The sequence below is a fragment of the Tetrao urogallus genome, assembly GCF_951394365.1.
Source record: "Tetrao urogallus genome assembly, chromosome: 2".
Lineage (NCBI taxonomy): Eukaryota > Metazoa > Chordata > Aves > Galliformes > Phasianidae > Tetrao > Tetrao urogallus.
In genome coordinates, this window is record NC_136814.1 from 54,444,202 (window position 1) to 54,471,598 (window position 27,397).

At 39.0% G+C, this 27,397-nt stretch overlaps 1 protein-coding gene across 1 annotated transcript in view; it reads right to left on the reverse strand.

The window, feature by feature from the left end:
- PDE7B (phosphodiesterase 7B) overlaps nucleotides 1-27,397 on the reverse strand; it is a gene marked incomplete at both ends in the record, with an annotated part of 160,824 nt that overhangs the window by 21,688 nt on the left and 111,739 nt on the right. The window contains one exon of the mRNA XM_079550719.1: nucleotides 8,546-8,629. Within this exon, the coding sequence (XP_079406845.1) occupies nucleotides 8,546-8,629 (84 nt within the window). The remainder of the gene's footprint in view (nucleotides 1-8,545; nucleotides 8,630-27,397) is intronic.

A 27,397-nucleotide genomic window follows, 5' to 3' on the forward strand; every position in this document is an offset into this window, starting at 1 on the left:
TGTGGCAACTTCTGAATGTTTTGTTTACATAAAACAGCACAACGTGTCTCAGTCAGAGATGTGCATTCTCTTCTCCTGTGGAGTTACTGCCTAGCACAGAGATTGGAGAATCCCATTTTTGAATATTGAACAAAATTACTTCAGGGACTGTATTAACATAACTCCACACTTTGAGGACTATCCATGCTTTCCTCACAAATCTTAATGTTTACATTCAAAACCACAGTTCATCTGAGCTCACAGTGCATCTCCTGATGTGTTTTAGCAGGCAGCAAGTTAAGATAAACTCTTCATGAGGTCACTTGACATCCCTATCTTGCGTGCATAATATCAGATCAGAGACAATGTCTGGTTGCTACACATAGCCTTCAAGAGGTTAATAAGCCATAGCGGTTGCCTTTCTGCTAACAGAGCTCCTCCAGTTACACAGATCTGGTCACCTTAACACGACCTATGGCACACTACAGCCCGACTGCTGTTATTTCAGGGAAAGAGGTTTCCTGCACTAGGAGCTGCTACAAGTTTTCTTCCAGATTTCTTTGCTGAGCAGGAGCGTGCCCGCAGGCAGTGCGAACATAAAAATTACAGAGGTTATGTTAACAATGGTTGAGTTAACATCCAGGAACGATCACATAAATCAAATTTGGACAAGGATGTACTTAACACTACACCAGACATTCATTACACTGTTATTGTTCTTTTCAAGTAAACAAACTTGGTTATGCATTCAAATAATGTCTGTGAGTTCTCCTTCACAGCATCTCCTTTTTTATTTTATTGCAGCTCAGTGCACAATAAAAGCAGGTCACTCAGCAGTATGAATGGGTAACAACAGGCTTATTAATTTTCAAAAGCCCGCTGATTCAGAAGCAGAAAATGTTTTTTCCTTTTCTTTCCTTTTCTAAAGGGATGGAAAACAAAAACAGCATACACAAATCACATTTAAGCATCCGCTTTTGACTCATACAATTTACAGTACCCTGTCCCTGTTCTGAGGATGTAAAGACACTGGGCACCTATCCATTGCTCACCAAGCATACGCCTCAAGAATCAGGCAGGATTGATGGAGAAGTGCTGAAATATCCAAAGGATAAAGTGAGAGGATCAGAATTTATTGCCCAGATCATTTGAAAACAGAGAGGACCCTGGGAAGCAATTAGCTTCTGTAATACCAGAGACAATTTCCTGCTTTGACAGCTGACTAGAATGTTTTTATTAAGAGCTCAAGATGCATTCATTTAATTGACTTAATTGACTTAAGAGGAACAGTTGGTATTTATCCACTGTTTATTTGGTTGTTTTTTGGTCAAATCATGCCAGGCATTTAGGTTACATTTACTGAAATCTTGTTTGGCAAACAGTGCATGACATGGTTACTAATCTTCTCTTACAAAGATGAATACATAGCACTGACAATAAAAAAAAAACACAAACAAAACAAACAAACAAAACAAAAAAAAAACAAAAAAAAACCTGTGTCTCCTCACTTACATTAAGAATTTTTTACATCAATCAAAAGACAGGAGCAGCATAGGTAAGGATAGTGAACTTACAAAGATAAAGTAAAAATTCATTCCAAAATTCGTATTTCAAATTTGAACTTTGGAGAAGGCATTGGTAAATTAGAAGTAGTACAGGTAACCTCTATTCTCTGCGCTGTCCAAGCTTTCCCATTACCCTGAGCAATACAGTCCAAAAACCCTCCACAAAAGCAGCTACAGTTTTGAAAACAGGACTGAGAAAACATACAAAGCACAATAAACCTACAGAGAACTGTCAATTGGCAGCTTTCAACCTAATGTAGAAGGACCAAGATGCTCATGTAAATGTCTCAGCTGCACTTCTGAATCTCAGTTGGTCACCACAACTAAGAAGATGGAGATGAACACCTTACACTAGATACTGTCTACAGATTGCAAAGTGTTGTACTAAAATCTTGCAAATTTAGAAAGTCTCATGAGACTTCTTCAACCTAGAGAGGAATCCAAAGAGTTCTTATGTACATTTTGTTTCCACTTGCTGCTCTAATGTATTTAAAATGACACTGAGGCTAAGTAACAATGGGGCTTTAGGGTCAGGATCATTGTTTTAATACTTTAAGCCCAAGGTTTTTTTTTTTTTTTTACTATTGTAATATACTTGCTAATTATACTAAAATCCAAAATTAGGTATTTTGAAATGTGTAACAATCAAGTAAAAATGTTTTATTTCATTCACTGTCTTTTTTATCCTTGTAAGAAATAAATACATAAAATATAATTCCAAAACATTAATAAGTATGAGCAAACTGTGTTCTCTGCTCCTTGACTTTTGATAAAACTCAGTTTTGGAGACCAAGTGCTTTATTTTGTTAGCTGTCACTGTTACAACTGTATTATTTCTCTTTGAATGGGTTAAAAACAGTCTTCCAATGAGGAAGAGGCTATGAGAAAGAAAGTGGGAGTCCAAACACATCAGAGAAAAACCAAATATCAGCAGGAACAAAACAAAACTTTTAAAAATTTGAGTTAAGATTAAATCCTTCAACTTACTGCATAACTGCATGAAATCAATGTAGTGCCCTGTTTACAGAAGAGGTGTTTGTATGCTTCTTTGTCTAATATAGTTAATGAAATGTGAGAGGTTCCAGAACACCAATTTTTTAAGTCATGTTGCTATGGGGTTTCCTACTCTTGAAATATTATGCTTCAGGTGATGGTGCTTGTAACAGATCGCTTTCTGAATTACAAAGTTCCTGCACAACTGCTGGCAACTCGAAGAACACCTGTCCTACAACTTTCCAACCACCCCAAAACGTATTACTCCTAAGACTGAAAGAACTGGGGTTGCAGATGCCAAAGAAGTAACAGAATATTAGCCTTAACAACAGGAGCAGGAATAGATTATATACAAATCTCAGATGAATTTAGATTTGATTTTCTTCACATTTTACAGCCTTTATTCGGGTCATCCATCATCGTTATGAAAACAAACATCTTGGTAACAATTATTAAGTCTCCTACAAACCCTCGGGAAACAGTATGGTGTGTTGTTTTACCACAAAGCCATTATCATTTCAATATGAGCTTTTGTTCTGCCACATCAGTCTTGGTACAGGAGCACATTCAGAACCCTTCCCCCCCCACTAGAACTGCAAATGTTTTATAACCGATTATAGTTTCTCTAACAGGAAACTGTACATCCCCTACCCCCCCCCCCCCCCCCCATCCCCACCCCCCTTGAAAAAAAGCAACATAACCTGTAGCAACAGTAAACCCAGCTTTCATTTATCATCTTAATGATCCTTTCTCCTTGCTCTCTCTTTTCCTTTGGTCATTTGGAAAGCATCCCCAGTGTTATCTTCAGTACACCCTTTCCCTTTTCTAATCAGAGAAAAGAAGGTGGGGTAGCAGACTGGGTCACGCAAAATTTGGACGCTTTTAAAGGGACATTCTCAGTTGAATTGAATCCTAAATCTGTATTAAAAATGGCACAAACCTGCATAATCACACCAATGTTCACTAAAATTGTGTGTTTGCAGCACAGCTATTTTTTTTTCTGAAGCTACTGTAGCCCCAATTACTGCATTTTGCTAGCATATGAAAACACATACATCAGCAAGTTTTACATTTTGGCTTTCATTTTCTACAAAAGAAAAGCAAAAGCTAAACAGAGAGTAAGAGCAGCAGGAAGTAGAACATAATTTCTACTCTACCTTGGTATTAAATTTTGCAGAAGTTAAGAACTTCCAAAAACAAACATTCAGAAGAAACACAAAAATCCACCTCAAACAAACAAAGAAAACTTTCTGTTGTTTGATTGAAGGAGGAGTGCAGGAAGACAAGGATAGACCAGGATAACTTCCAGTGACAAGAGAAATTTTTGAGTGCAGTGTGAAGTGTCCCCAGAAAACAGAACAACCTCTGTGCTGCAACACTATTAAGAGAAACTCGATTCCTCTTTCTTGAAGAGGAAAACTGAAAGCAAGGCCATAAACTGACTTCAGTGCTGGAAATATTCTTGTCATTCAAACAAGATGCAAGCTAACCTGATTAAGAAGTCTGTGGTGCCTCTACAGTTGATGAGTATCTTTTGGACGTGTTTATCCATGAGGACTAAGGGAGGTATTATGTAGAAATGATGCAGACCTCATGAGATCTCTCCCGTTCTAATTTAATAACCATCTGGAACTTTGGCCTCATCTCCACAGGCTGGGTTGGGATCCGAGTAATCCAATCAGTCCTTTAAACTTCCTCACAAGACTTCTAGTGTCCTAATTTAACCCAGGTCAGAAATATTTAAAAAGGCATCTCTCACTCCCACTTCCTTTTCTAGCCAAAGGCAACAAAACAAGACAGTTAACCAAATTTTTTTTTAACCTCATTCATTTGGATTCAGGATACTTGATGTTTCAGTTTTGGGTCGGTGGCTGTGGTTAAGTTTTATTTTCCCTGGAGAAGGGCCCTACCTGAAAACCTTGGAGTTGTTCAAAATCCAAAACCAAAAATGAATGTAAATTTTGCAAATGGATCTTTCTGTAGACAGGCAGAAACCACAGATTCAAACATCCACAGACTTTGGTTCTTTGAGATAGAGACTTTTTCATGAATTCATATCTTCCTTTACTAACTCTGACAATACTTTTTATTTCTGTGTTACACAATTCATTGCATGCTGGCAAAGCATCACCTTATGCACAAACTGAAAAACGGGACTTTGCTTGACTCCACTCAGACTGCAAATCAGGAAAAGAGACTGAGTAGTAACTATTATCACTATTTATCACCATCTGTTGCTAAAAACATATAATATATACTAATTTATTTGCTAAGCAAAGCTTAAAGTAGTTATCATTTTTTTTGATTCAGCTTCTGCTTAATGCCAGCAAGATCCTAGGCAACATACAGATACAGCCTTGGAATATATCAGCAAACATGTTTTGACCTTTTAGATACTCTCAAGCCCCACTGTAAGTTTTTGCTGTGCAATGTGTAAGAAAAAAGAAATATTTTAACACCATTTGCGAACAGTGACTCCATCCTTTCAATACCAATTATACAGATGAAAATTGTCAGATACTGGGGTACTGGGATACACAAGATAAGGGAAGCAAAGGGATGACTGATTCTGGGTCAAAACCCAAGCATTCCTAACGCAGAATTTCTCAATAAAATGTAAAAAATGAAAGCAGAAACCATTTTAATAATATTCATCCATTCAGTACAGAGGAATAACTTAGTGTAAGGAAGATGGGAACTAGAGAATCACTATGCCTTGCTTTCTGACAAACTGACAAGCAAATTTGTAAATAAAAGTTATTAATCACCCATGTATCTTAATGGCAATAAAACAAAGCATCTAATCCAACCATAATATGGTGATGTCTTTTTGGTTGTTGCTGCTTGCCCACCTACAACACTAGATTTATCGCAGGGAATTCCCTCAAACTTTTAATTAATGCAATGAAATGATGTACTACCACAGTCACATCTCATCAAGGGATAATGAAATCTCTCTTAATCAAGGCATATTAGTCACTGGAGGGATACAGTCCAGTGATTCTGTGAGCAACTTTGTCACCAGAGAACTAAATTACAGTTGCCTTAACTCAGGCATGCCTGGCCCATGTGCTGCATGCAACCCAGCATAGCTTGCACTGCAGCTATCCCCTGCCATCATGGCCAGGGCTCTGCCCTAGCACCCACTGGCATTCATCAATACCTGTTGAATGTTGATGGAGACTGAGCAGTGGATGTGAGCACAGTGAGGTGTACAGTTCTGAATTCTAGAATTATCTCAGAGTCCCAAAAGCCATAGGTGCAACTACATCTCATGGAAGGCTTGCAAGTATGTCCAGAAAAGACAGGAAGATGCTATAAAAACCCTTCATCTCCTCCAATAGGATCTTTCAATATCCTTATGTTCCTGACAGCGTAGCACTGACAAGGTGAAATAATGCTCACTGAGTTTCTGTATATTACAAAAAGCCATTGGAGGAACGTTTAGATGGCATCACAAATGTTAGCTCAAATAGCTGTGTCCCCCCTACTTTAAAACAAGGGTGGTACTCAGAACAATATTTCAGATGATATCAGAAAGTAGCTCTAGTTAAAATTCCATTTGTCTGAATTAGTAAAAAGCTGGAGGAATGTTTACGATACAATTCCCTGCAAGTTGTGAGGATGTTTACCATAATATTTTCTCTGCCTAGTCCCACTTATCATTACTGCAGCAGCTTTTGTTAGCTGCCTATTGGTTAATGCCCTGCTCTCTTCACCTCCTCAATATAACATGTTGCAAAAAATGTAACCTAAAGATTTAGATACTGTTAAAAAAAAAAAAAAAAGCAGCATTGGCATTTACTTGCCTATTGACACTAGGACATGTAGCACCATGCTTTTTGATGCTTATACAGCATGCACCGAAGAAATTCACTGGAAGAAGAAATTGATGGATATAAACAAATAAAATAGAAGTCTGTTTACTTCCTGGCAAAACACATCTGTATGCATCAGTACCGAGCATCTTCCTGTGTCATAAATGTCGCTTCAGTCCACTCTTTGGACTGAAAAACTAGGCTACACCACTCCCCATGCAGAAAAAAAGTATAGGTAGAACTGAACACAATGAGAAACTCCAGATCAGGATCACTGCTTTTCCTTGCAGAGTCATGATCAGTCTTACTGCCTACTTTCAGATAAAGGAAAAGCAGGAAAAAAAAAACCAAAAAACCAAAACCAGAAAAAAAAAAAACACCAAAAAAAAAAAAACAAAAACAAAAACCAAACCATAAGAGAGCATAAAACCCAGCTGCCCTCCCACGTAGGAGCAGAGGTGCCTGAAGAGAGACAGATCACTTTTAAGCTCAGCAGTAGAGCAGAAAGGTTACAGAGCACCCTGCTCCACACGCAAGTAAAGGCTGTGTCTCTCAGCCTCCCTCCTCACAGCCCTCTCCCCTGACAACCCCTGGGCAGCGCCAGCCCATCCCAGATCTGGAAAGATCTGTCTATAAGGAATAAAAACAAAAGTCCTATTGTCAGTTTCTTTCATTTCTTTAACTGGGGAAGACATACAGTGAGAATTTTAAATAACATGCTTGTATTCAGAATAAAAAGCAAATAAGGAATTCACTTAGTCACACACAAATGTGAGTGCATATTCTCTTCTAAAACAATTCTCATTCATAAAGTATTTTCTCTCAGTCCTTATGAGGGCATCAACATTTCCAGCTAGCCATATAGAAGTTTTTTCTTCACATTCATCATTGACAACTGGCAGTATGAAATTATCCTGAGCTCTGCACAACCAGTATATGTTATTCACTGCTTGTCCTGGCAAAATGTCCGGATCTGTACTATCCCTTACACCTTTCTACCGTAGCCACAGCAAGCATTTGGATGGAGTTAAGACCTAGAAAACACCTTCTATGAGCAAAGCTGAGAGCAAGCACTTTGCTAAACTGCAGTACTTCTGCCAGCTCGTGCAAATGCAGCAGATCAGAGCCCAAGTCCTCCCTATTAGTCTCTTTCCTCCTGACTCCCAGCCAGACCTCTCCCTTTGCAGCTGGTCTTCTCCTTCCTGCCACCTACCTCTCCCCTTCCCAGTTTTTCTGGAAAGCACTTACAAAAAGATTTTAAAGTTTGCTCTGATAATTGCTTTTTAATGAAAACCATAATGGCTGGAAGATTATAAAGCGTAATCGCTAAACAAACGGTTGGAGTTTTGGTCTGTTTTGATGAAGACAGTAAATAACTTTTGTTTCAGAGGCTAACTGGAGCAATCTGTGCAGTACACAGGGATGTATCTAATCTGTCTGTGTCCGAACACTGCATTAGCACAACATCGAGACAATCCTACAGGGCTCAAGATGAAGAGCTCTCTGATTTGTAATTTTATTATTTATTTACATACTGGCTAATTGGCTGTGATCAGTATATAGAATTCACCAGGTGAAAAAAAGCCCAACTTGGTATCTTTGTCTTTTTTCCCCCTTTTAAATTTACCCTCCTTTATTTACAACAGTGGCAAAATAACTTCAATCAAAATGAGGTTAAGATTATTTTTAACAGATGTTCACTGCTGGCCTGACCCGAAATCTATTGACGTCAATGAGAAGACTCCATGGGGCTTTGGATTGGGTTCTAATTGTTGGAAAAATTAATGTTATTGTAAACCACTGGTCAGTGCTGTCACATGCTCTCTGTCTGTGCCAATTCTATATGACCGGATAACAGACTCACATAAATCTGTTCCAACTGCTGCTAAGAGGCTAAAGGACATCGGGGTTTATCTTTTTAATTCTGAAGCAACCCCAGCTCTTCCCAGCACGCCCCATGGCACTACTGTACTTACTTGACATGCTCTGCATTATGGACACTATTCATATATAACCACAACATTTTACAGTCAAATACTACGTGGAAATAATAGGATTATTAATGCTGATTGCGTGAAGATAGCTGGACTACAGATATGTATACGATGAGATACATTGGCTCATTTACTTTCTATGCTGATTAAAAAAAAAAAAAATTAAATTCAGACCCAAAGGAAGGGTTGCACTTACTGTTAAGAAGACGGAAGTCTATGAACGGGTAGGAGCCACGGCGCTCGGAGAGAACTCCTGTCTGACCTCTCACCCGTGCATCTCCTGCAAAACACAAAATCCCCCGAGACATTAGAAGGGGCAGCTGTCTTTCTCTGCTGTTTAGGACCAGATCTATTTTCTGTTCAATGTGACATTACACTCCTCCAGAGGGAAAACTAAGGTCCAAAAAAATCATCTCCATGACATCCCTAGGTAACTGGGTAAAGCACTACAGCTGATTCTCTTATCAGAAAAAGGCACAAGAAAAAATGTGTTCTTCCCATTGAGCAGCTTCCTGCTCAGTAAGAACACTCTCAGGAGTATGGTGGAGGTCTTGTTTCTTTTGTCCAAATAAGTGAGTTGAATTCTCACTGTCACAGCATCACACATGAAGGGCTCGGCCTTGGACTGGGCTCACTGTCCAGCAGACCTCCAAAGCTGTGGGACTGGCCTCAAAACCATGAGAGGATGAAAAAAGCCCAAAACCAAAATACGAGGGTTGTTTTTTTGTTTGTCTTGTTTTTCTTACTGCTGCTCTTGACCATTCTGGAAAACGTCAGCTGCCTTCACTTCCTAACATAGAAGCTGCTTTATTTAACTGAAACCTGACATTCTCAAATCAGATTATTCCACAGCTTTAGAATGTATATTTATTTCCACAGCTTTAGGATGCATTACAAAGTGACAATACAATGGTATCCCTATATAACTCACATTGATTTGTACCTGACTTGCTATGCAACATCGATGAAATGGGCAAAACTCATTTGAGATGAAAGATGCTACTCAGCATGTGCAGGGGATACAAAACCTCTTTCAAAGTAGACAGAAAGTAGATAGCTTTTTTAAATATGGAAATGTAAAAATTGTATATTGTACTGTAACTTTCCCAGTTCCACATGGGAAAAATCCCAAGAACGAGATCTTAAATATTCTTAAAGAATAAGTTTTGAGAATTTAGAAGCTCAGGTCAGGGTATTCCAGCTCTCTGCAACACCAATTCCTCCTCTGCAGGAGCACAGGCCATCATGCTGAAAACATACTCACTGTACTTCCAGAGACAGCTTGCTAAAGGCCTCTCAGAGTTCACAGTACAATTATGAATTATTAGTTATTTTGAATTGTGCTTCCTCTGGGGACCTGAACACAGCATCTGACTAATCTAAACAAAAGTTGTTGAAGAATTTGGCTGCTAGTTCTAGCTTCTACTGCTTATGTTTAAAAACAAGAAAACATCTTCCAGCATGAAAGAAGGACCTAGTTAGATGCTGTTATTTTTTCTATCTAAAGTTCTCTTAAAATGTGCTTGCAATTGTGTTTAAGGGAAGAAAGCCAAACAGAATGATTAAGTTGACTATTTGAAGGGGGATAAAATCTTCTATGCCCTCTAGGGGTCCTTAGGGGCATGAAAGACACAGGAGCATGCACTCAAATTAAGAATATTTCAAACACAGTCACTTCAGATTGTAAACACAAATCTTTACTTTCATCTGGCTGTTTTGTTTCCAGCGACAGAACATGTGTTCCCTGTGCCCAGCTGCCAACCCACAGCTCCCCCGCTGGCTCCAAGGATCCAGCCTCAAGCTACCCGAGCTGCCCTTAACCCCACACACCCTTTTGCATGGCAGGAGAGGTAAACCTCTGCCTGCCCCTCAACTGTGGCAGCTCAGAGGTGTGCAGTTTCAAGCCACGTGCAACTGCAATAACTCAGGTATACAAACCTATTCCCTTCTCTCTGGGTGGAGCGAATAGTTTGTAAAACAGTAAAGCAGGATTCATTGGCATCCATGAGTCAGAGCTCCCCTGTCAGCACCCTCACATAAAAGCACTGCTCACCACCACAGGTGGACCCACTGCGTTGGCTGACTCATGCAGAAAGGTAACAATGGTGAGCACAGGGCACAAGGTACATTAAAAAAAAAAAAAAAAAAAAAAAAAAAAAAAAAAAACAAAAAAACACAACAAAAAAGGCAGGCTTAAGCCTGCCACCCATCAGCTATCAGCAAATAAAGAATGGGTTTAGACTCAAAGCATGCCTTAATTGAGGCCTCTGTTTTTCTGTATGCATCAATGAATTAAAAGGAAACTGCAAATAACCCCCTGCATTAACAGACTAGGAAACATATAACTCCTGACTGACTCAACAAATTATTTGAAAGACACAAAATTCAAACCCCAAAAGTTTAAAAAAAACACCCCAAACCTTAAGATACACAGTAGTGTAAGAAAGAATGATTTTTCTCTCTGAACATGAAAGAACAGACTTATCAGATCAAGAGGTACACCATAGTACTGGAAAATAACAAAATCATACAGGGTTACAAATGGAAACTCTCATCTTAACACTGTGATCCCAAATTTTGATGGAGAGACTGCTGTAGGAAGGGAGACAACTCAAATACAGAAGAAAACAGAACATGAGCTCTCCAAAGACAGACCAAAACCAGATAAAGCCTGTCACTGAATTACCTCAAATAAAATAGCTCTTAGGTAGGAAAATAACATTACAGTATATTTCGACCATATGGACTTCATCAAATGTATGAGAGAAGGCAAGAGATGAGTACAAAAATTTTAAATTGGAAAAAGACTAAAGGCAAGAAGATAACAAGATGCGATGAAAGGAAACTTCTGCTTGTGAGCAATTACTACATGGTCTTTAAAAAATTCATACTGGGAACAGGTTTTTTCTTCCTTTCTTTTCTTTTTTAACTAATGACCTTGGCTTAGAAGCAAAGCTAGTGAGATCTAACGATAACGCAAAGCTGGGAATATACAGGTATATACAGCTACAATTATTTTAAATAAACTTCACTGCTACTGCGATCTTCTTTGCCTCTACGGCCCAGATGCCTGCAGCTTCCACTTCCATTTTACTAGCAGCACAACTTCCTCTCACAGTGCTGTTGATATGTCCTATGGAACTAAAGCCTTGCTAACCCAAAAATATATACACAGTTCAGGAAAGGTAATTCCAACAGAGTCTGAGGTGAGGGAGGTGTTGATGCCATCAGACAACACTCAATGGAAGCTCACGTAAAAAAAGAGCGCCTGAGAAAGCTCAGTTCCTCCTGGAAAAAGGACAGAGAGGGACATCTAGAATGGCAATCAGGACACCAGAGAATCATTTCATTTAAGAAAGATCATCCTGCAGTAATCTCTGTTGCTGATAAGCAGCAGAATAAAAAAAATAACCATCTCGGTCATCAGAGGAATTTTTATACTGAAGAAAGAGATAATGCAAGCAACTGGTGGTAAAGTCTTAATGCTGAAACTTTACCTGAAATTGGTAAGGAATATGCATGGTAATGAATAAACTTCAAGTTAAGAACACGTGAATGAATTTTAACAAGCAAACCTGAGGACCTGAAGTCGTAGGAAATTACTGACATGATCAATATCAACTATTTGTATCATTTTACATTTTTACAGACCACAGAAGCTTGGACTATGTCAAGCACTACAGAAATCTATATGCAGAATAAATCTGCATTCCCACTGACAATAAAAACCACTAAAACCCCTACATTCCAGGATTATTAACTCTGCCCTCAGGAAAGGCAAGTTTCTGATGAGTCAAAGATGTTATCCAGTAGCTCTACCTCATCAATCTGTTATTTCAGAATACTTTACCAGGTGCCACCTAGTCTCTCTCTGAGAAGGATTAGTTAGGAAGTGGTGGTGGGCTAAATCAACCACACCTGATTTCCTCCACTCTTTCTTGGTGAACTGATTAGGAAAACTTTTATATTCTTCTCTATTACTTTTAATTACATATAAGTACATTGAACAGAGAATCCCTAAGAATTGGGATTGTGCCAGATTTGCACCATACCACATGATTTTTAATTTCCGTAAGTCAAGGGCCTTTAATGGCAACACATCAGTCTCCTTCCCTTTGACTTGATTTGGCTTTGATGGGACTTTCATCAGCCCCAGAAGATCTTTACACGTCTTTGCTCTCCACCTTAAAATCAAGCTAAACAATTGTTCTGACAATTTATACAATTAGCAGCTTAAGATAAATAATCCTTTTTGGAGAAAAAGGAAGGATTCTGTGGAAGCAGGGCAGGAAATTTTGACAGCTCATTGTGTTCCCAAGTGAAACAAACAGGGCGAAGGGAAACAGCAAGGACCTCCCTGGCTCCTTCGGGCTGAAGTCGTGTGGCTGGAATGTTCAGTCAGGGTGAAGTTGCTGCACTCTTGCTTCAGCTAAATCACCAGGACAGCTTCCAGCGAAGACCTCTCCCGGTAGTCACTGCACACTTTAATTTTACTTCATCCTCGTTACAACAAGCAGATAAGAAGACAAAGCAAAGAGGTCAAAGAAAGCTGTATTAGGTAACAGGAGCCTGTGTGGACATGAGGCAGCTGACAACACATGACTGACAGGCACAGCAGCTTACAGTCATGGAAAAACGTCGAGCATGGCAAGAGTCAATGTGCTATGACAGCAGACAGGGACAGCACAGGTTCAGGGCAGAAGGGTTAAGAGAAGAACGAAGCGGCCCTGGGCTGCCTCATATATTTGGAGCAAACAGCCATCTGCACTGAAGAAAACAACTTCTCCAAGACTTGCCTGAACTGATGTGGGATTCAATTTCACTGAGTAAACACAACAAATTAGGAGAAAACAGGTCTATAGCTGGGACAAAACAACCAAGCAGCCTCATGCAGCAGAAGTCAGGGCGAGCCATCTAATTTTTGATTTTATTTAGTATACAGCTCCATGTGGTAAGTCAGTATACCACAGAGAATTCACAGGAGGTTACAAGTATTTATTCCAGTTAGATTTTTCTACAATTTTCATCCAAATATTTCTTAAGCTGACTTTAAGCTTTAGGACACATCCTGCAGTCTCTGAGTGCTTTCCGTGGAAAACAGAGGGGCAGTAACAAGGCCACCTGTGCATGGAATTCAGTAATATAAAGGCTTGAGATTTCCTCAGGTGGGGGAAGATGAGATGATGATGTTGAAAACACCATTATTTTGGGTGAAAGGCAAGCTCAGACTGAAAGATTAAGAACAAGTAGAGGATTCCAGGAATTATTTTTGATTTGAAATCAGCTAATGCTTGTTCAGAAAGATTTGTATTTGTACTTGTTTTGATTATTTTCCTTCAGTTCTCCTAGTGTTACAAGGATCACAGCTGTAAATTCCTGCCTGCAGAAAGCACTTCATGCTTATTCCCTCACGTGCGCAAGATCTGAAGTGAACAAGGTTTCCTTTGAGCAGACAAAGAGATTGACATTAAGCCTTAGGGAGATGGGATAACTCCTTTCTAGTGGGAGAAACACTCTGGGAGCCACCTCACTTCATCCACTTATGAGCACCAAAGTTTTAAGTACCTGAATGCTCCCAAACATTAAGTTTTCTGCATCATATGATGGTTCCATCATTTCTGTTAACAGTCCTAACGAGCTCTTAAATAGTGTTTAAACCCAACACATTTGGCAGTTTTGTTTCAGAAGGCTCTGCAGAGGAAGACAACTGTCGACAGTCCCTTTTAAAAAAGGATAAAATGATAGTGTACAATCTTAGAGAAGATCACTTAATTCCTCTCGCAGTGTTCTACCCCATGAACATACAACCTTCAGAGAGTAATAATAAAGTAAATAAATGAACAGAATAATTCTTATACCAATACTGCAGGTAAAGGCTTGAATTACAAAAGTTTTGCCAGTTTCCTTTTCACAAAGGAGATATTTAAACTTCTGATCTGAGGAACCAGGAATTCCCTGTGGAGATCTGAATTTTTAGGAAAAAGTTTCTTTCAGTGAGATAACATATTTTGAGCTACAGTTATTTATTTTTACTAGTTACTTGAGTTTCAGCTTTCAAAATTCCATCTCCAAACCAGCAACTCCTGAAGACAAGACATCCCTCACCCCCTGCTTTCTTACGGAACCATATTCAGAGCAAATTGTGGTTGCCAGCTCAACATAAACTACTGGCATTGCCTGACTGTAGAAGGCAAGCATAACTTCTGCTTTCCTTTAATGAACAAAATCTGTACAACTGCTGTATCTTAATCTCTTAATATTAGCTCTACTTGTGCCAGTCTGGATACATGATAGATCAGAAGTTGTCAATCTGCTCATAAAACCCTCCTCAATACTGATAGTCTCCTGATATAATCACCCATGTCCTGATGCACAGCTAGGGGAAGACACTAGGATCTGCAGACATGCTTTGAACTCTTGTCCACTCTGGCAAATGGACATCTGGAGTAAACGTAACTAAACGTTAATTTTACAGACACTCTTGTAATCCTTCCTTAAAGCATATTACATCACACCTGGTAACCTGGGAGAAAAGGGTTTGAACTGAAAGATCTTGAGGCAAAACTGTCACAGCATGCAGAATTTGAACTGAAATTCAAGGAGATAAAAGTTGCCACAGAGAGCCAGGTAAGAGCAGTCATTGCCCATACCCATGTCCTCTTCCCACACCTGTTTGTACTTGCACGAGCAAACACAGAACACGCAGAAACAAACAGCTGCATCCAACCAGAACAACAGTCAGAGCCGACTACAACAAATAATCAATCCTACATGTTCTAATGAAGGTAGCTTTTCAAAATGCCAGTATCTTATATTGCACTGGAAGTGCATTCAGTGGTTTCCGAGCTTAGTAATGCATTGTGAGTTATTGCCTTACGGCCAGATGTATTTCATGTATCCTCAGGTGTAAGCGAGGGGAGAAGAATAGGTACCTCCACCCAGTGACTAACATTTAACAGACTGGTTGCCTAACACAGCTGCACGTTTTTGGTTTTTACTGCAGTGAGTCTAAGTCATGCTGCTCCTAAATTAAGCGCCATGGCTACAAACACTGCACGATGCGGGGAAAATCCCAGGCCTTGTTCATGAGGATTGCTTTCAGGCAGTTGGGACCACACCAAACTTATCTGTAAGTACATTTTAAACCTGCAATTAGCCCTGTGACTGATAGTACTTAGTTTGTAATAAATACCAATAGACACACGCAACTTCAGCTCCTACCAACGTGTGAGGGCACACCCTCAAGTACATACGGTGTAGTCTCATCTCTGTAGCATTATCCCACAGCTCCATTAAAGCAAAACACTTGCTATGCAGTAGTAATTGCACTACAGTTCCCTATGAAAAGAAACAAATTCTAATTGATAATTACTTAATTCTAGCCCCATATGAAGAAGCTCATATGAAGTTCACACAAAGTAGCATAGAACACAAAGACAGAAAGGGAGCATAAGAAAATGGGTAAATTACACAGGCTGCTTACTCATATGCAAACTTTTTACTTTTAGAGACATTAAAAACTGAGACATTGGAGTTAGCCAGCAGGAATTTCATAAACTCGCTAATGGACTCTGTATGCAAAGGAATGACAGAGACTGGTAACTGGTAGCAAGTGACAGGGTTACAGAACTAAAAGCAAGAGGTAGGCCTTGGAAAAAAGAATGCAGCAAGAAGGCACAGAGACTTGCATAATTATCGTGTTATAAATGCAGAAGGCAGAAATCATCCATCTCCACCTGAAGGAGACAGCGTAGACAAACATGGTAATCATTTTGTTTCTGCCATCTAGCATACCTACCTAGAGGGCTAAATGCACTATTGAAAGCTGAAAATAAAAGAGGGAGCTAGGAAGATATATATATATTTATTATATATATATATTTTTCCCCGAGTGATCCTCTTATAATTCCCATTCTCGCCTGCAGTTTGCAGCACTCACAAGCAGAAACACAGCACTGGAAGCATCTTAAGTCTCAGTGCTGCCATGGTCCCCAAATTACAGCAGCACTCTGAGCAGTAGCAGAGGTCCCAGAGCACTTTGCTGGATCAAGAAATTGGACTAGCAGTGGACATGCTCCTTTTAGTGAGCTGAATGCTTCATTTCTAGCTCTAGTGCTAAGTACCACCTGTCTCTGTTTTGAAGTTTTGATACTGTATTATTACTGGGGCTTCAGCACTTCAGCCCTTTTTGCATCCAAACACCGATCACTAACTTCCAAGGGAAAGAGAACATTAGTAGACACAGCACTGAGCTATCTAGATAATTCTCGCCTTTCTGAATAACAATTCAGGCTTGCAAATTACTCCACGGTAAAGGACGGGACCTACATTAACAGAATCAAGTATTTCTATTGGTATAATTGCTTCTGCACCAGAGTAGGTCTCTGCTGGAAAGTGGCAAAACTTACTGGCCTTCTCACATACAAAATTAAATCTAAAATAACATCTTAAAATCTAAAGGGTACATTCTGAAATGTTAAGAGCTGTAATAAAGGTAATAATGACAGCTACAGCATGTTCTTAGCAACAGGTAGGCTGCACTACCATGGCAACATCAAAGATAATATCTAACTGTTGTGGTACTCTCATCCCTTTCCCAAATAAATTGCAGCAAAAAGAAAAATGTTATTAATTGTTTAAATTGTACTTCTTGGACTGCCATCCAATCCATTCTGCCAAACTCAAAACTACTAAAATAAACATGCAATTAATAACAAACTTCTAAGGCTTGTATACTTTCAATTCTCTGTACACAATTTTAGCACAATAGGTTAAGAAGTATAAATATAATGACTTTCATTCTGTGTAAAGGAAAAATCACAAGGAACTTGTATTTGGTCCAAGAACAATGCCAAAACCAAATCCAGAATTCAAATCTATACCTGAAGTGCCCTAGGTCAAGGTACTTTATTTCCAGTGCCCAACACATATAATTTCCTTCACTCAAAAGTTATACCCAGAGTCTAAGCCATCCAAACTATAAATCATTTTCTTACCTGTAATGTTTTAGAGATGGTTGTACTTTCAGAGACCCCTTTGCACTTACCTATGTACCGTAACTTGAAACTCAACTTCCAAGAATCTATCTTCATCTGATTTTACTATATGGATTTCTGATTTGAGTATTATCAATGCTTTAAACTGGAGTCTTTGAATCCACTAAAAATAGTTTTACAATTGAAGAACAGTTCTGCTGAAAATTGAGGTAATTGTCAATCATATGTTCCACCAAGTTTGCTTTATTGGTCTTAATTCTCAGTGTTCACCTATGTATAATATTGATTAAATGATTTTTAATGTGCATTGTTAATGTAATACTTTTTTATTCTACAAGTTCCTCAAGTACAACAGTTTGCAAGTTCCTGCATTTTATGGCTTGCATTGATGGGTTACTTGAGCTCCAAGGCATCATACTCATTTTCTGTCTGAATGCTATTAGGAAGACAAGCAGAAACTGTTTGGTGCTATAACCCATATGTATCTCTCAAAGCCAACGCTTAAAAATTGATAATTTGATTACTTATATAAAATAATAATAGATATAATGACAAAAATTAATAGGAAAATGCTGATAATTCCAAAGCGAAATAGACCACATAGAACTTGCTTTTGGAAAACATTAAATAATTTCAGATTTCTGAGACAGAAAGAAAGGGGACACTCCTGAACTTTAAACACAGGATGACAATCATAAGCCCTCAGCTTACTTCTTGGTTTCCTTTCCACGCCTGAGTTTTCCACTTCTGTGTTTTATTTGTTTGTTTGTTGTGTACACAACAAGCAGTCCTATGCAGGACATCAGTGGTTCAATAGCATCTTGTACCTGCAGTCCTGATTGTTGTTTTTACATCAGCATTCTTCAAACACTTTGCTTTCCAAATTAACTGCAGTTCAACAGCATTCAAAGAAAATGAATGCAAAGGTTTTCGTTCACATCATAACAATGAAATTTACATTCAGCTCCGAGAGGACATTTAAGAAAATTTCCCTCTCTTTCCACAGTTTGCGCAAGAGATTTCTACACTTTCCCTCTCCAACAAAGCTACAAAATACACGTGCTCAAAACTGTGTGTAGTAATGCAATGACCACCACTGCAACAACATATTGCCTACTCCTGTAATGCTTAATATCTTATCAACCAAATCTCAACATCTGTTAACAGTTTTTACACAACACAGCTCTGCCCTTGGAAGAGGTGAGCAGGGATTTGGGATTTACTCCCTTTTCATTCTGTGCTAGCACTGCTTGGCTGACAATCCACTGCACATCAGAGGAAACCCAGTCTATACTGATCTCTCTGTATAGAACACCTCTCTCTGAAGATCAGATGGCGCTTGCACAACATTTTAAGTCAACTTCAGACATAATCAAGTGAGACACATTGAAGGAAATTTCTCAATCATATGTATTAACCTAACTCATTTTAATCTATTAGTCACAGCACATTCTTCACGTCCTCTTTCCCATCTCATAAAATGGTTTGAGTTGGAAGGGACCTTTAAGATCACCTAGTTCCAACCCCCTGCTATAGGCAGAGACACTTCTCTCTAGACCAGGTTGCTCAAAGCCCCATCCAGCCTGGCCTTGAATGCTTCTGAGGAGGGGACATTCACAATCTCCCCTCTGCACTATACGTAAATACGCTCATTGGTATCCCAGCCATGATGCATTGTCTTCCTCCCTTCCACTGTGACTCGGTGTTAGCCCAGCCTCCCCTTACTTGCTGCCTTTTCCTCAGGCTGGAATGCTGTGTGGTTTCACACCAGGATGCCCATCCGCTATAGCCACACTCAGCCTTGCCCATGAGACTACCCCAGGAGCCTCCAAAGCTGGAAACCAGGAATGGGGAAAGTGGGGTACAGTACTGCCTTGAATTGGCAGCACAAGAAGATGCCTGTAAAATCTCACAGGAGAAAACCGCTCACAGCCTGAAGCTTTGCTGTGATTTGGAGTCTTTCCCTACACATGAGACTGTAGGAACAAATGTTTGAGATGAATGAAGGTCTTTTGTTTGTCCATCATAATTTGAAATGAATTCTTTTTTGTATTCAAAACCAGTGTCTGTGGCCAACAGCTGCAAACCTTCTTTCATTTTGGTTTGAATCTGGTTTAGTTTCTCTGTGGAACATACAAGTAACTCAATAACTCCATGAATTATTGAACAATAAAGGCAAGAGAACTTTGTCCAAAATAAGCACAGGTACCCCTGTATTATTTGCTTATTCAAGATGAGTATTTCCTGAGCTAGACCACATTTTATTATATAATATTCCTTCATCCAAAAATATTATGTTGGTAAAAAAACCCCAGCCTTTTCTTATAAGAATTTTTTTTTCCTGTTTAGAAAACAAATAAAATTGACATATGTAGATAATATAAATATTTGGAGTGGAATATTTTTCATTTTGATGCTTGACACGGGAATAAAGCTGCATAAAGTGAAAGCAGAGCTTGACTGTTCTACAGGTTGGAAAAAGCTTCTGTCTTCCTGCTTTTTTACACGGTATTTTTTAAACATTTTTTAAACCTTGTTTATTATTGACCTGATCTTCAAACCAAAACCAAACCACCAGAACCCTAGCCTGCCTAGAATTTAGCAAATATACTCTCTTGCAAGCATTTCCATTCCTTACATGGATAATCTTGGAATTATCTGCTAAGAGAAAGTTCAGATCTATTACCACAAGCTGCTTTTAACACCCTCTGTTAATAAGATTAGTTTTCCAGATAAGTTTCTTTTTAAGTAGGAGAAACTAAAACTAATGCTTTCACTCTATTGTTCTGAGTATTCCAGTCCAAAATGAAGCAGAGTACATAAAAATGTATATATAAACTTGTACGTATCCACATTAGCCTGTCTATATGCGAATGTGAAGAAAGTACATTTAGAACCGTGTTATCTTATACAAGAAAAAAATTGCCATGTTATTAATCCTACAAGAATGCAAATTTAAATACCAAACCAATCTTTATACATTTATTGAAAATGACATTTTTAGTAAAAAAAAAAAAAAAAAAAAGCCAATAACTATTTTAATAAACATTGAGATTAAGGTTTTTAAAATTTAAAAAGAAAAGGATTTAGAGGGCCATCTTTCAATAATAATAGCAGTCATTGCAGCTATTCAGACATTTTCAATACTGAACTATTCCATAGCTTGGGGAACACGAGGAAAAGTTTGTATGGCCAGGATATTCCAAGGAAGCCCCCTTTTGCATTTCTCACAGCCTTGTTCCTTTGAGGTAGCTTGCATTAATCAGGGCTGGAAATTGACTGCTGGCCTTAAAGGCGTCACTACTGTGGCCTGTTTATGGTCAGCCCTATGTACATGAGCATCCAACTTTAAAACCTTACAAAAGCTTGCTGGGTGGCAAAAAAAACCCCACAACTCTGGATTAGTCTCAAGTTACTTCAGTATCAGCCTACTCTATGTATTCCCTCCACTGTTAAAGTTCAGTTGCATTATTAACTATCTAAAATAAAACTAAATGGCACCATGGCTTAGCTGAGCCAACTCCTTCATCCCGTAACTATACACACCTGATTTAGACTTCAGCTTAACACACTGAAGCAATGAATGGTAGTGTCACATCAGCAACTTGCACCAACTTTTGGGAGGGAAGACCAGGCATCCTGGATGAAGGACAACCTGTTCTGCCCTAGGCACTACACATCAGAAATGCCCGATCCTTCTGCTGGCAGCCACAGAACAGCACCGCCTTTCTCCACGACCACGACTGAGAACAGAAGCTCACACTTTCGTCTCCTATGGATTAACAAGTTCTTAGGGAATGCAAGTAATTGCTAATGTCTTCCAGAAAGAGGAGGAAAGTGTAATCTGAAACTTATACAACAAACAGGCTTTTTTGAGTGGAGGCAAAAAATACAGGGATGTTTTTATAAACCTTAAAGGAACAATAAACCGCACAAAATATAATTCAATTCTGTTTTGTCTTAGAATTTACCTTGAAATTATGGTTTAACAACCCCAGGGCTCTGTTTTAGATATTCATTGAGCAGATCCCTTTCTGAGCAATCCAACTCCCCATGCTCCTCCTCATCCAGTATTTTAAAGGAAAAAGAACGAACAAGAGTGTTTCAATATTTGCTTTTCACAAACCTCTGCAAATTCCAATAGAGAATAACTCTGGCGAAGACTTTTTTGGCATATATGTGTGAAGGCATATAAAAAGTATTTCTTGACTCTTCATACTCTTACGCAATTCATACTAAGCAGAGATTTTTTTTAACATTATTATTCTGGGAATTGCAAGACACAACACAGAAAAAGAAGATTACTGTCTTTTTCTTCAAAACAGATGAGGCTGAATAAACACAGAGTATGTCTTAGAGCGACATCCAAAAAACACTTCTGCTTTTTCTAGACTGTACCTTGTTATATTGAATAGCTAACCGTTACCAAAGAAAATTCAAGAACTGCACAAAAAATAATGTCAATTGGTGAAAATCCACTTACAAATGACATATAATGCAAAGGTCCTGCAAATTATATATTGAATTTATTACAGAGGAACAACTCCCTGCTTGCGAGGTTTCTAGCAAAAAGTTTCTTTCTCCCAGGTGTTTGCCTAGGTTTCACCAAACCTGAAACACTGACCTAAGCACTTAGGCATTTCAAAGAAGTTAAATTTTAATTTGGTTTCACACTGACAAGAAAGTCCACGATGATGGGTAAGAATCAGCTCATTATCATCATGTTAGTGAAGAACAGCATAGAATTTTGTCTGTAGCTGTAAAACTTGCAACAGGTTCTAATGAAAGATGCATACTGCCATATTCTCTTAGTCCCACACAGCTGTTGCAGTGCACTCAATACATTCATATGTCAATTACACACAGTAAAGTACTGATCAGAAATCTGCCAAGAGGAAGGAAGAAGTGGGTCTGAAATCCTGATGAAGGACGTATATTTTAGTTCACTTTAAACTAAGCTTCCTAAAACCCCATGAATGAGCAAGTCTCTCTCTAGAATTGAACAGGATCTATCTCAACACAAAGGGATTGTTACAGGAAACTAAATCACTTTTTTTAAGCAGAAAGTTATTTGTATGGCAAGCAGACTGCAGCTGTGAGCTTACACTTCAGGTCTGTTGTTTCACTAAAAGATGTTATTATTCTCTGTTTTAATAAAATAGAACTTAGTAAACCCTTTCTTTCTTCCTTCCTTCCTTCCTTCCTTTCTCCCTAGAGCTCAGATACCAAGTATGGGTGCAGAACGAATCAGTCCCTGCACTGGCTCCTACGGTCAGCCCTTCTCCAAGTGTCCCAGCAACTGGCTGCTGGCACAAGGGCCAATGGAAGTACATGTGGTTACTCCCCTCCAGGGAGTAGACTGTCCAGCTTTTCACCCAAAAAGGCACATCTCACGTTCCCAAAGCAATTTTCCATTTGGATATATAAGGGGAAGATATCTTCAATCTCTAGGGCAAGGGGAACGGAGGTCTAGAGGTGGCCAAGATCTTGATCTTCTCTGTGACTGTGATTTCCTATCTCAGAAAGTGACATTACTGCTGTGGTCTCTGAAGATGCGAATATGTTGGTTTGAGGTGGCCTTGTCATGAGCTTTGCACTTAAGGATAAACCCAGCCAGTGCTTCCCTATACTCTGGAGCAGTAGCAGCCCTCTCTGTTGCCAAACTTTCTCTTTTGTCTGAAACAGAGTGGCTACATCTGCATTTAGATGTTGTGAAGTCTGACCAATCATCAGTCAGTGAAGGAAAAGAAACAAGTTGGTGGTGGGAGAGAGGGGGAAACCTCAGGCAAAGAGAATCTTATCATAGTTATAAAAACACAGTATTCTGTTTGGATGTTATTGAGGAGTGTTGACTTCAGATCAGAAACTGAGCTGGAAATTACAACTCAAGACTTTGTTTCACCTTGCATTGCTAGGGCAGTCACATCAGGTTGCAAGGACAACTCAGCAGTGACTAAACACTTTCTAACAAATTAGACAAAACAAATATTTGTGGGGTTTTTTTTTTTTTTTTTTTTTTTCCTTTTTTCTTCCCTTTATCTCCAGTTAAGTAAAGATCTGCAGTGCAACAGGCAGAAATTTCAAGAAATTAAGGTTAATATTATCTTTATGTAATAAAATATACATAACACTAAGAAATAAGGCTGTTATCCATCAGTATGTTAACATATTCAACAGAAAAAATATATCATAAAACATCATCTACTGGAATTCAAAAGATTTTGCCTACAGAAAAGTTTATCCCTCAGATATTCAGATAAGTGAAAAATGGATCCCACCCCTTTCTTTTTATTATCAGCCTTACCTGATATGACCATATGACAAAGAAAGTGAACTATGCTTTATCAAATCACAGGTTTGGTAGGACATGAGATTACTGCTTTGGACAATACCTTGTTTAGCTGTAGCTAGGTAGGATATCAGAAAACCTCTCTAACACAGATTTCTCAGAGGAAAGCATAGGTAGCTAAAGCAGAATACTGCAAGACAGGAGCTGTTTTTCTAGTTTCTTCCACAACTACTAGGTACTGAAAACAGAATTGCCGTTCTCAGCAACTTCTGCAGCATCATCCACAAACACACATCATCACAAAGGAAATAGTAACAGGATACAAATTTTTCTTTACAGTACATCTAGAATGGGGCCAAGGGAGAGGAGGCACAAAGGGCAACTATTCTACATCTTTCCTCACTGTTCAGTTTAAACTTCTTTCATTGTTTTGTTTTCTTTGCAACTTTATTTGCTTTTGCTAAGTCTTTGCATATTTTCTGTTAAGATCAAATAATTTTAGCTTTCTTGCAATCATACATCATTTATTCAACAGTGGAGCATGTAGCATTATGAGAACGTTTTATAAATATTAGCATTACATACAGTAACAATAACATAGTAGAAAAAAAGCCCTATTCCACAGGATACCTTCAAATATTTTGAGATTTCATATTCTACTCCTTGCAGGACAATATATTTATTGTAAGCGTAAAACAGGTTCACACATTAGATACAGCCTTAATACTCTGATTTTAACAGAAGTAATAAATAGCCCAGGAGGTAGAAGTATATTCATTTTAATAAAAACTATTCTGCACACCCAAGAGGGCACCATCTCTGCCCATTCTTCAAAGGCTTTTATTATTTTATACAGTACAATACACTTTTAAAAAGACCTTTGTTTTTTTTTCTGGTATGAATTCTTACACTACTCAATTAATTTGAGGGATTTCCCCACCCAACATAATATTTTCAAAAGAGCAGACACTTAGTATCACAGATTTATCATAATTAATTCTATGCCCAAAGACTGCCAAGGGTATGTGTTTACTATTCAATTGATTTTAAGAGGAAAAGTGGGTTTGTATAAACAGCCCTACATCATTCGCCTGGCAAACAACCCACTCTAACTGCAAGTGGCCCTTTAGTTGAGAATCTCCTGCCTAATTGCTGCAGACAGATGTTCCCCTGCTGTAGCTGTAGACACCACAGGCTCCTGCCACGGTAATTAGCAGCTTAAAGACATTCCATCCTCTAATTCAAAAGCATAAAAAGCCTTATATACAGCAGAAACAAGAGCTAGCAACTTAATTCCAAAGCCACGACTTCCTACAAATAGCATTTGTCAATATCCACGCTATCTGCTCAATGGTACTTTCTCTGTCAAGAGACCACCACGTATCTTCAAATGTACTATAGCAAGGAAGATCCAGTCAGTTCCCTCCTTTATTGCCCATTTGGTCATATACTTAGGTGTTTTTCCTCTTCTTTTTTTTTCCGCAATATGTGAAAATCTGCCCTAGCTTGGTGACAGCTGGATGTTTAAACCTTCCCCATCCAAGCTCTTCAGGAGGTTTTGAACAACTTATCTGGGAGACTACCATCTGGACAGGCTTAAAATGGGGCCCACATGAACCTAATGAAGTTTAGCAAGGCAGAGTGCGAAGTGTTACACTTGGGTTGGGGCAATCCTAAATATGAATACAGACTGGGAAACGAACTCCTTGAGAGTACCCCTGCCAAGAAGGGCTTAAGGGTCCTGATGGACTAAAAGCTGAACATCAGTCAGCAGCGTGCACTTGCAGCCCAGAAGACCAATAGTATCCTGGGCTGAATCAAAAAAGTGATGGCAAGCAAGGAGAGGGAGGTGATTGCCTCCCTCTACTCTGTCCTCATGAGGCCCCAACTGGAATATGTTATGCTTTGAAATGTGGGGGTTTTTTTTTTTGGTTTTTTTTTTTTTTTCAATCCAATATTACTCTTTTGTCCTTATTATACTACTGTATGACAGATCTGTTGCTTTAAATAAGACAATAAGCTTTTTCATGCTATTCTGGTTTTTTTTTGTTTTGTTTTGTTCAAGCTATTTCTCGCTAGTTGCCTGGAACACTACTTGAAACACTCTGATGCCTTCCTGTTTAAGTTGGAAGACTTCAGCTTTCTTGAATTGATGACACACTGAGGCTGTGCTGTCTCAATCAGAGAAGTCTCAATGAGAAGTTTCTAAGACCATACTAGGTAAAACCCTGAGTGAACCAGTGTGAGCTGCTGCGAGCAGTTGGTTGGAGTGCAGACCCTTGGAAGGCCCTTCCACCTGCACAGTTCTTGGGTTTTTAACTCAATGCCATGATTTTGGACTCATCTGAGAGTAGAGCTTCGCAGAGCTGCAGACAGCTTTGTGCAACATCTTACCAATAGAGCTATTCCACCTGGAAAGGAGAAGGCATCTTGTTCAACAAGCTCTCCCTCTCCACTGTAGGGTAATTTATTATTTTCCCTCATGGATCTGCATGTTCCCCATATTCTTTGAAATTTCTACTCCTAACGCAGGAGGCTTATCCTTATTCTCCAGGCCACTGACCCTGGTAATCATTCATACCGTTCCCACAAAATCTCATTTCCACTGAAGACTTCGAGAGTTCATTTTTTGAGACTAACCAATCAAGTCTATCTCTGGTAGTAAAGCCAATTTATTTTTTTTCTTTGCTTTGGCAGGAAGTAGAACAAGATCTTGAACTCCACAGACCTCACATGCTGTTCTCCCTCTGAATTTTCTTCACGGAAACTGCTTTCCAAACACTCCTCCCTCCTCACTGTAAAGACATGTCTAAAAGCTGCAAACAGTAAAGGTACAGCTAGGTACCATCTAACCGATTTTTCTCTGCATCAAAAAAGTCAATACAACACTTTCTGCCCTGTTCATTTTTTTCTTCATTTATATATCCTGTAGCTTCAAATAGTACAGAAAAATGCCCAGAGAGGTTGTGGATGCCCCGTTCCTGGAGGTGTTCAAGGCCAGACTGGATGGGGCCCTGGGCAGCCTGGTCTAGTATTAAATGGGGGGGGAGGGGGTTGGTGGCCCTGCATGTGGCAGGGGGGTTGGAGATTCATGATCCTTGAGGTCCCTTCCAACCCTGGCCATTCTGTGATTCTGTGAAATGCCACTGAAATATCAATACAGCTGCATTAGGAATGAAATAGCCAAAATTCTCTAAGAAATGTTATTTAAAGTGCTAACCTCTGTTCAGAGTTGTTAAACTGTTAGGCTGCCAAATTCCTGACAAGAATATGGTTGTTATTAAAACCCTATCTTCTCATGTACAAGACCTCACTTGAAGTTCTGTAATTGCTAGTTTTAGGGACAGACTTTACACCACAGTTTAGCCACATGTTTTCAGAGTCAATGAACATTTCTTTCCAGCTTCACGATGTGTTAGGCCTTCAGCAAAGAGCAGGTGGGTGGGTGCTGACATTCCAAATCTAAGCCCCTGTTGCTCACTAACTGCTTGGATTTTACTTATATTTTGATTTTGTAATAGCTTTTGCACAGCCTCTTGCCTACACTCATTAAACCGTTGAGTAAGATGCAAACTCCTGCTATATAAGTTGTTTAAATCTTATTTCCCAGATACTTCTTACCGTAAGGTATCTACACAGCAACTAGTCACCGTAGAACATAGTTTTGGTAAACAGTTTCCCTAATAGACACAATTAATGAAATCTATTACATAAGCTTGCAAAAAATAATTCAAATGTTGTGGTAGAAGTTCCCTGTCTCAAC